The sequence below is a fragment of the Octopus bimaculoides genome, chromosome 2, assembly GCF_001194135.2.
Source record: "Octopus bimaculoides isolate UCB-OBI-ISO-001 chromosome 2, ASM119413v2, whole genome shotgun sequence".
NCBI lineage: Eukaryota > Metazoa > Mollusca > Cephalopoda > Octopoda > Octopodidae > Octopus > Octopus bimaculoides.
In genome coordinates, this window is record NC_068982.1 from 105,516,342 (window position 1) to 105,527,639 (window position 11,298).

Here is an 11,298-nt window from a genome sequence, read left to right on the forward strand (position 1 = left end):
CTAACTACTAATCTATGTTGTGGGGTACATTCTTCGCCAGGGTAGGTTTTGGCATTTATAAGCCGCCCTCTTTCCCTATTTTTGGCGAGGATGTAGTCGATTTGGCTAGAGTGTCTGCTGGAGCGGTAGGTGACTAGGTGACTGGCAGGTTTCCTGAAGTTGGTATTGCAGACCATAAGATCGGTTGCATCACAGAACTCCAGCAGTCTGGTTCCCTCCTCGTTGCGGGAACCGAAGCCATAGCCTCCATGTATGCCATGGAAGCCTCCAGCACGACGTCCGACATGACCGTTGAAGTCTCCAGCCACAAAGAGACTTCAACGGTCATGTCGGACAGCAAAAAAATAGCAGCAACAATTTATAGTATTCAATGTGAAATGGGAAACGTTAGGTTTTTTTGTAATGAAATAAGTAATACTGTCACCCAGCAGGTAATAATTTTGTCAGTGAACCTATTCCTTTTTTTTCTTGTCCTAAACTGGCTGGTGTTTATAATATCTAATAAAATTTTATATCATTATGTTTTAATTTTTATGTTATGCTTTAATCTGTGTGTATTCACTATAATTTCTCTTGTTTTCATTTTTATCTTTTTGCAGTTTTACATTATGCTTGGCTTTATGATAATCATAGAGTTAATTTTTGGAGTACTTATTTGGTTGTTATTCTCTGCCCCTGTGTCCACAGAGAAGTTTATGGATCGTCCCCGACAGCGTCTCACACTAGCTTTGCATAAATACAAAGATGATAGAAAATTAAAGGCTTGGATTGATAGTATACAAACTGAGGTATGTTTCTTTGAAGCTCTGTCAATGAATATTATTTTATATCAAAACACTGTAAAGAAACCATGCCAAAGAAGACACTGGAGAATGATGCAGCCCTTGGACCCATTAGACCTTGTCAAACTGTCCAACCCTTGCCAGTATTGAACATGTATGTTAAATGATAATGATGATGTTGATGCTGATGATGGTGGTGGTGGTGACACATAATGTGCTAGAAGGTCACAGGTTATAGATCATTAAACAGACATCTCATAGATTATAAACTGACAAATAAAAGAGTATAAACCTATGGAAGATAGTTTTTATGCACCAAAGATAATATGCTGATGGATTATAGATTATAACTGACTGATTATAGACCTTAAACTGATAGAACATAGATAAAAAACTAGTGGATCATAAATCATACTCTGACAGAACATAGATCATAGATCATAGACAAGGAGACTATGGAAAGGTAATATTACATCATACATGCAAAGACTGACAGAACATACCATTTAGATTAATAAATCAGATATTGCAAGCTACAAGTCATAGATCATAAGCTGATAAACTAATAGATCATAAACTGATGACAGATCATAGACTGACTGATCGTAGAATTATCACTGGCTGACATCTTAGTCATAGACTGGCAGATTATAGACTGACAGATCACAGACTAACAGATCATTGATTGATAAATGTCATATTATTGAATGATAGACTGACAGATCATAAACTGACAGATCATAGATCATAGATTCACAAATAAAAAATAACTTAGTGGAGTTAGTCTAATGTTTGATTTGGATTTTTTCCCAAATGCAACAATTCAAATCAATAAATGCAATAGTTACAAAGAAAACATATGAAGGATGTGGTCAAACATGGGCTTGATCTTGATGATTAAAACAAACTAAAGAATTAAAAGAGCATATGACAGCTGATTACTATTCTGTAGACAAGTGATTGAAGAAGAGTGTTATCCCATATCTGCTTAACATTACTATGAGAGTACATGGTCTAGTGGTTAGAGTGTTGCACTCATGATTGTGAGATCATGATTTCAATTCCTGGACTGGATGATGCATTGTGTTTTTGAGAAAAACACTTCATCTCATGTTGCTCTGCAATCACTTCGATGCTGATATGTGATACACTGTGCACCTGTTTAGACAATATCGATTTGATGGAAGGAGTGAGCTAATGTACAGCACAAACATTTGAGCACTATAAACACATCATTTGTGCAGGTTGAAACCAACAGGGATCCATTCATTTTCAGACATATTATCATAAAATGATTTCTCTCATAGTAAAATAATAGGAAATAATTGCTTTATATACTAAAGATTAGCTTCATATTCAGTAATGTTAAATGATGGTAGTCTCTTGTTGTCTGAGAAACATGGTTCTGCATTTTCTTGAGTGATTGAGATGTGGATTTGGGAGGAAAGAGAGAAATAAATGCTACAAACATATTTAGTAGAGTTTTGTATATTTTTGCATCAGAAAATTTTTGATTTGCTGTGAGTAGTTTAGGCTAGGACAACCTTGCATGTAAACATTTTTTTGGAAACATTGATTTTAAGAAGTTTTAAGCTTAACCTGTTTAGAATCAATTGACATTTCTATATGGAATTGAATTTCTTCTGAATGGATGGTAGGCAATGACCTGACCTTTTAGAAAGTTATTAGCTACTGTCATTTTAATATTTATTCAGTCAAGATGCCAAAATCTATTCTGTTTCATGTTTATATTTTTTGACTGAATTTAATATGATGGAAGTCTAAGTAACAGTAACAATATTTAACTGTCTTTTTAAAATGTTACATTCAGATGTATATGCAATATATATGTGTATGCAATATATAGTCAAAAAGTGTACCTTGCAATCATAAGGTTCTAGGTTCAACCCTACTATGTGTCATCTTGGAGCAAATGTCTTTTTCTATAACCTTGTGTCAACTCAAGCCTTGTGAGTGAAGGGTAGAGAGAAAGTGTGTGAAAGTCCATTGAATGGATTGTATCTGTAATTCAAAGTTTCAGTGTTGTCACTTACTGTCATGTTGATTCTACTCATCTGAGAATTATGTTAAAAGTACATGTGCCTATGGAATATTCAACCACTTATGCACTAATTTGATGAGCAGAAAATTCAATTGATCAAACAGCTGAATACCCATCGTTGAAACCAACAGGGATCCATTTATTCTCAGACACATTATCATAAAATGATTTCACTCATGATAAAATAATAGGAAATAATTGCCTTATATATCACAATTTAGCTTCCTATTCAGTAATGTTAAGTGATGGTAGTCACTTGTAGTTGGAGAAAGATGGTTCTGCAGTTTCTTGCTGAACGATTTGTGGAAATGTTAAGCAGATATGAGATAACACTCTCCTTCAGTGAAATACTAGTATATCACAGGTAATATTTCTAGAAATATTAAAGTGGTGAGCTTGTAGAATTGTTAACTTGCTGAGCAAAATGCTTTGTAGCATTTCATCCATTTTTACATTCTAGGTTCAAATTTCACTGAGGTCCCACTTTGCCTTTCATCCATTTGGGGTTGATAAAATAAGTACCAGTTGAGTACTGGGATTGATGTTATAGACTTAACCCTTCCCCCCAAAATTGCTGGTATTGTGCCAAAATTTGAAACCAATATTTCTAGAAGTATTGGTATCTATGGCACACTCTAAAGGAAACATTGAGTTATGTTGACCAGTTATAAATTCAAGAAAATGTCTATTGTAGATATAAATTCATTGGCCCACAAATAAGTTGATAGACACAAACATCTGTCTGGTCTAAGCATGTTTATAAAACTTAAACAAAGGAGAAAGATATGCATTCAGGACCATTTTTGGAGCCTCCGAGATTAGTAGAAGGAAGGCTGGAATTTATCCTCAGTCACGTGGCTCAAATGTTTACCGCAGAGTGGACTCTACTGAAATCACCCACGACCCAGACAGTGGTGTGAAACTGGGCAATGAACTAAATCTATCACCCACGGGCAAAAAAAAAAGACTCCCTGATGAGCTTCTGCAAATTTTCCTTCCACCAAGTTTTGCTCATAAAGCAATGAAATTTGGTAGAAAGAAACTGTGTGGAAACTATGGTAGAAGGCACTTTAGGTTCACTTTATTGCTGATGTGAGAGAGTGAACCCTAGACCACATAATTGTGAAGTAAACTTCCTCCCCACACAACCTTCCTTTACCCTTTTTGCTACAGCACTTCAAGATTAGTTGACCCATATTTCACCAAATTAACATGTCCAGATGTCCCAGTTTTATGGTATTCATCCTAGAATTAAACAATAATCTGATGTCCTGAAAGAATACTTCATGATGGTGTTTTGTTCTTTGTTTTTTTTTTTTTTTAATCTTAATATTAATTTCAAAAATAAATTGTTTTGTCTTCTTGTAAATATTTTTCAGTTTGTTTTTGTGTTGTTGTTTTTAAATTAAAAAAATTTGTTCATTCAATTATTTTAACCATCAACTTCAGAAATTAGTCATGTGCTTTTTATGTTTTTATACATCAGGATTTTAACCATTTTAAATTTAATTAATTTTTTAATAAATGATTTAGCGGAGCACACTATTTATAATTCTTATTCTCATACTTAAAAGGCATTTTATGAGTGTGAAAGTGTGAGTGCATTTGTGTGTGCATGTGTGTGCATGTGCATGCATATTGAGTGTGTATGTGCATGTGTATGCATGTGCATGTCTATGCATATGCATGTGTGTGTGTGTGTGTGTGTGTGTGTGTGTGTGTGTGTGTGTGTGTGTGTGTGTGTGTGTGTGTGTGTGTGTGTGTGTGTCTGTCTGTGTGTCTGTGTGCACATGTGTGTAAACTGATATCTTACCTGTCTTATTTGTGTATTGGAAAATATGATCTTTTCACGATACAATTATGTCATTAACTGAGTTATTTGAAATGTCTTCCATCAGTCATACATGTATCTGCCTTGTTTAAAACTGAGAATTGTGACTTATATTTACTTTTTTCTGTAGATTTGAGCAAATTTTACTCCTTCACTACTTTTTTTATTGTTTATAATATTTGTGCATATTTCAAGTGAAATCACTTAGCTTACAAAAGCTGTAGTATTTTTGACATTTGTAAATTCCATTCAAATGGCAAGGATTTGGAAATACTTATTTAATTTCTATTCATAACTACTTAAAAGATGGGCTTTATATCCGTGTGTATCTCTGTACAGCCAGATGACTGCGCCATTGGGTACTAAAATTGCCATATACACAGTACAGTACCAACAACAGAATATGACTTGTTGACCAGCTAGCAGGCTTGGTCAGCTGCAAATTTCTGTCTAGTATTTTGACAGAAATGAAATTTAGCTTTTTGTTTGATACTATGTTTATGACTCACTAATTATTCAGCTAAGAATCAACATATACAGTATATTGTGATTACAGTAAAGTGACACCTTAACTTATTAATACTTTACTTCATTAATTCTACTTCACTGATGTACAATGAAGCAAACAGTGAACTAATACTGTATTTTCTAGCATATAAGTCAACGTAGAATACAAGGTAAACATGTAGTGTAAACATTCAAGCATTGTCACTGTCTTTCCAAGTCCTGCCACCTTTCACATGGAAGTTTTCCTCCTCCAAAGATGTCTTGGTGAATAAGTTTGAGCTACTTTTTTTGACAATAAATTTTGGTCTGGAAAATTTGACTTGTATTCTGGAAAATATGATATTGTTTTGTTACAGAACTGTAGAATTAATGCAAAGTAAAGAATCAAATAGCTGCTTTATATTACCTAGTATGATTTTATAACAATATAAGCACCTAGTACGATTATAATAATATAGTCTCAATACAAGAATGGATTCACTATTGTCTAATATAAGTTTTTTTTCTTCTTGTCTTTTTTAGTTTAAATGCTGTGGCATATCTCACAGTGAATATGGTTATAGAGATTGGCAAGCTAATATCTATTTCAACTGCTCTCGGTTTAATCCAAGTTCAGAACGATGTGCAGTACCAATGTCTTGTTGTATTTTTAAATATGTAAGTTCAATCATTTTCCATCAATCTCATTTTATTCTATTCCCAGAATATTTATCTTATTATAAAATTAAAGTCACATGATAATTTATCCTCTGAAAATCCAAACGCATATAATTCAGATATTATTTTCCATTTGAGAATCAGAACAAGTTCAGCAGGTCTAATGAAATGCCATGGATTTAGAAGAATTAAATGCTGCCTATATCAAGGAAAACAAAGAATGGGAAGAAGAATGGTTTCATTCTGATTATGATTGTCAATACTCTAGTTCTGAGTATTTAATCAGCTCAATATGTCATTAGATGTAAGGGAATGTGACCTAAATAGATTATCAATTTTTTTTTTTTGTATTCTTCATTCATTTTTACGTTTATTTGTTTGATCAAGAAGAGAAAGTTGTATTCATAACCATTGCAGACACTTTGAAACTGATAAAATTTCTATCATTAATGTTTTACTTGAACTGTTGCAAGTTGGCAGCTACAGAAAAATAAATAAATAAAGGCATGCAGGGAGAGAATGCCTGAAAGCCAACGTCCTAAGAAGGCAGGACTGGATGTAATGGGTAATACACACACACACACACACACACACACACACACACACTGCTACATTATATGTGTATTGAGATAGCTTAGATTTTGGAGGCACACTGTGTACACGTTTATATTTAGAAGGAGTTTCTTTGTCAATATGGCTCAAGTTTAGCTGAGATACTTCCTGACTTGTTTCTTCTGAAAATCCTCAAATATTGACTCAACATTTATACTTACCAAGTGTGCACAAATGTGTAGAAAAATGGCAGAGAATCATGGAATCTGAATGCCTTCGGAAGTACCTGGATCTTGGCAGCAAAACATTAACTGAAGGAGTTCCTGAACAGAGGTGTTATTGTACTCAGACTAACAAGAGCAGAGATATCTTCTCCATTCTACTCCAGTCCAACGAGTGTCTTTAGTACTACTAATCTTTCTTAATTACATTACTTAGATGTGAGTTTAGTAAATGTTTTTATGAAAGAGTTAAGTGAAATTGTAACCAAGTGCTATGATTTGTGAAAATTGAGTCTTGAAAGTTGTGAAATAAATGATGCTGTGTGTAGTTATATTAGTGAAAACTCAAGGTTCTGGATATGTGTACGACCAGAGGAATCACAGATGATAGTCTCATGCCTATTGCTTCGTACTGTCGAAAACTGGCATCTTTAAATCTTGCCTGGATGAGACTTGAACAACACAGCTTCATGTGTCTTAGCTTATGTTTACCTGAAAGTTTACTCAAAATAAATTCTAAATATTAGTGGGCTCTGAGAAAATTTGACAGATGAATACATTATCCAGTTCTAGAAGACTTCCCAACCTTTGATTTCAGTGATTCCTCATTTATCAAAGAAAATTCTGTCAATGTAATTATTTGTTTGAAGAACTTAGATCACCTTTCTTTGACAAGATGTAATCATATCTTACAAGTTTTACTTAATTCCTTGAGAAACTTACCTCAGATGTCTTTAACATTTATAGAATGTTACCTGATGGAATGTTGCAACATCTCAGTAATGTCCTTAGTAAAGTGGCGATAAATAAATGTCCCTTCCCAAAGATTTCTCAGCTTATGACTGCTGTCCATAGAACCAGTATCTAGGGATAAAGAGTCAGAGATAATCTTCTATGAAGTTCTTGTGATTAATCTTCTTTTCTTTTTCTTCTTTCACCACTCATTTCTCAGCCACTCATCATTAACATTTTAATTGAACTGATATAAATAAATGCAAGGAAGGCCATTATTCTCAGATGTTTGTTCTTGAATCTCAGCAGTTGAAAGAATTAACTTACAGATCTTTGTTGTACCACTCAGGCTGGGATTTCTACCATGATTCATGATAGCGCATTGTATTATTATATTCTAATCTCTTTGTATTTCATAAAGGAGGTCATGAATAAGAGATTCAAAACATTTGAATTGGCAGAAAATTGGTGCAGATTAAAGAGGCAGCCAGAAGATTGATACCAGAGAGCTAACCTCAGCAAAAGCATGAGTAAAAGTAGCAGCAAAGTACAAAGAAAAGAGAGTTGGGGCAAGAATGTCACCCTGCTTGACACCATTCTCTACAGGGATGGGTCCTGCCATGCCACCACCAACATTGACCCAAGCCTCCATTCCATCGTGCAATGATTTAATTATAGATGCAAAGTGATCACATATAATAGACATGGACATACTCAAACACCTCATCAACCAAATATCACCATCACACATTTATATACTCTTTTACTTGTTTCAGTCATTTGACTGCGGCCATGCTGGAGCACCACCTTTAGTCGAGCAAATCAACCCCAGAACTTATTCTTTGTAAGCCTAGTACTTATTCTATCGGTCTCTTTTTGCCGAACCGCTAAATTACGGGGACGTAAACACACCACCATCGGTTGTCAAGCGATGGTGGGGGGACAAACATAGACACCCAAACGCACATACATACATATATATATACATATATTCGACGGGCGTCTTTCAGTTTCCGTCTTCCAAATCCACTCACAAGGCTTTGGTCGGCCCGTGGCTATAGTAGAAGACACTTGCCCAAGGTGCCACGCAGTGGGACTGAACCCAGAACAATGTAGCTGGTAAGCAAGCTACTTACCACACAGCCACTCCTGTGCCTATAAATATAAATACATTTTTTAAAAAATAAATTTTTGCTAAATTTTATTAAAGGGCACCCTGTCTCATGGAACCTCTTCCTCACCACCAGAAATTTTTCAAGGAATGATGGAGTTACTTGGACCTCATTTGGGAAATGCAACTATGGATCAATCATAGCAATCAAATTTTATTTCTTTCATAATGATTTTCAGATGTTTCATCCTTCAGGGATATTAATTTTCTACATATATTTAGTCATTTATGAACGAATTTTCTAAAGTAATTTTTCAGATAAAATCATCTAGTGACTTATTATCCATTCACTGGATAATTGCTTGATTGATTTTTTGTTATACCAACATGTTTTTATAATGCTAAATATACAAATCTATTTACATGTTGTCAACATGATTGAGTTTTCTGTTTAACGGAGTTGTTCTTTATTTAATTACTAGATAATTACTTGATTGATTTTTCTTGTTTTGTTTACATATTTCCAAAATATCATAAGTACAAATCTGTTTACATGCTGTCAACATGGTTGATATTTAGTTGTAGCTAGAAGGTACATGTTTACACATTTATTTTAAAGTAATAGCTAATAGTGGTCCAGCTATATTTTGAAATAGGAAACGTATCACTATTTAGTGAACAATAACCCTTAACTTACACACAGGCACACATCTGGTATCTGGCCTCCTCTTCCTCCTCATCTCCATCATTGGCATCACCATCACCATCGCCACCATCGCTGCCATCGCCGTCATTGTCGTCGTCGTTGTCATCATCATCATCATCATAATCATCAGTGCCATTAGGAATTCACAGCACATATCAAAATAGACTGTCAACACATGGACCTATAGATAGTCATATGATCTGCTAGACATAGCAGCCACAGTTCTCTCAAATAACATCATTTTTTAACCCTTTAGTGTTTGCATTATTCTGCCAAAATTAATGCTTTTTCATCCACATTGTTTTGAACTAATCATGCATTATCTTGTAGCTATAAGATTTTGATGAGGTAGCTGTTAATTTTTAAAACGATATTGTAGGGTTGGTGTGAGAGACCAGATTTGGCCAGTTTGAACATAAAACAAGCAGAATACTTTTGGCCGGATATGGCCGGTTTAAATGCTAAAGGGTTAAAAAAGCAGTGGCACATTAAATAATGTAGGGATAGCTATAGCTGGAAAACCTTTTGATCATAGGTTTGCTCGAATATTATTATGATAGACTATTGCCATTTGTATGAACAAATGTCTGTTGATCATAAAATAAACATTGTTTTGCTATTAGTGGTCTAACAAGGTATATTTTGTTCATAATGCTAATTTCATGATCCTGCATTGCATTTAACTGAGAAGAGACATTTATGTAATGGTTGTGGTAAAAGCTGCAAATCATCAGCTGGACTAAAAAGTCATCTTTGCTTTGCAGCTCATTTTGACTGTTTTCTATCTTCTACATGTGTGTGCACATGTGTTTATGTGTGTTCATATGTTTGTGTCAGTGCTTATGCATATGTTTATGCATGTGTTTATATGTGTGTGAGAGATTACTTAAGTTTTTATTCTACTTCTATCAGTTTTGGTAAATTGACTGATAATAAAAACTAAAATTCAATAAAAAAGAATTAAAATAAAAAATTAATTTAAAAAAATCTAACTTATGTATTTTAACATTTTTGTATTGGTTGATACCAGTGTCTTTAAAAAAGAGTTCTTAGAAAAAGAATACTTTATTAATCTGAAGACTAACACTTGTGATAATAGAATTATAGATAATTGACATTAATTAAGAGTAAAATTGAAAATTGTATGAAAAGAAGAAATACAGTAAACGAATCACAGCTTCCATTCTTGACATCCATAATGGAGCATATAGCTTGAAATCTGATAAGATTAAAGGAATCTCATAGAATAATTAAAGACTAAAAAGAGTTTCTGATCTTTCATTTCCATAATCACCTGGAATATTTTGTCTGTATTATATTGGTTTAGACAAAGCTAAAATTTTATTTAAGCCATTTAGTTTCAAATCTTTTTTTTTTTTTGTCTTTGCTTTATTTTTCTCTCTATTCTTTATTTATTTCTGTATTGTATGAGTAGCTGTTGCATTTGAGCTTCCAATTTAAATCCTTCTGTGCTTGTATCATTCGTATCATAGATAATTTTATGTGAGTAAATGATATTTGCTAATTAATTCTTGGTTATTTTCGTGTGTTGCTGTCAGTCAGGAAAGTGATAGATATGAACTCTGAGATAGATTACATAATTTGTGGTCCTCAGTTTGGCGTCTCACATTTCTGAGTTCGGACATTGGAATGGTTTTTCAGTCTTTCATTTCATCTTTATCTTTCACTTGTTTCAGTCATTATACTGTGGCCATACTGGAGCACCATCTTGAAGAAGTTTAGTCAAGAAGTTAGACCACAGAAACTATAATTTTTTTTTTAAAGCTTGGTATTTATTTTATCAGTCTCTTTGGCTGAACTGCTAAGTTACAAAGATGTAAACACATCAACCCAGGTTGTCAAGCAGTGGTGGGAGTGGGGGCTAAACATGAATGCAAAGAGACACACACACACACGCATGCGCGCACACACACACCTCTCTTTTACACACATATTCACACTTCAAATGCCGTTTATTGGCTTTTACACTCCTTCCTTCATTATTCATCTATCACCCCTTCCTTTCTCATTCATACAATGCTCTCTTTGCCATTCATCTCCTCTACCTTCACCTCTCACTCAGAGTCTATTTTATATATGTATATATATATATTAAATTATCTCGCTGACATACTAC

The 11,298-nt window shown here is 33.9% G+C and overlaps 1 protein-coding gene across 3 annotated transcripts in view; it reads left to right on the plus strand.

The window, feature by feature from the left end:
• Positions 1-11,298, plus strand: part of LOC106870387 (tetraspanin-33) — a 163,367-nt gene that overhangs the window by 143,076 nt on the left and 8,993 nt on the right. For all 3 annotated transcript variants that reach the window (XM_014916430.2, XM_014916431.2, XM_052978563.1), the window contains 2 exons: positions 600-788; positions 5,705-5,839. In XM_014916430.2, coding sequence (XP_014771916.1) covers positions 600-788; positions 5,705-5,839 — 324 coding nt within the window. The remainder of the gene's footprint in view (positions 1-599; positions 789-5,704; positions 5,840-11,298) is intronic.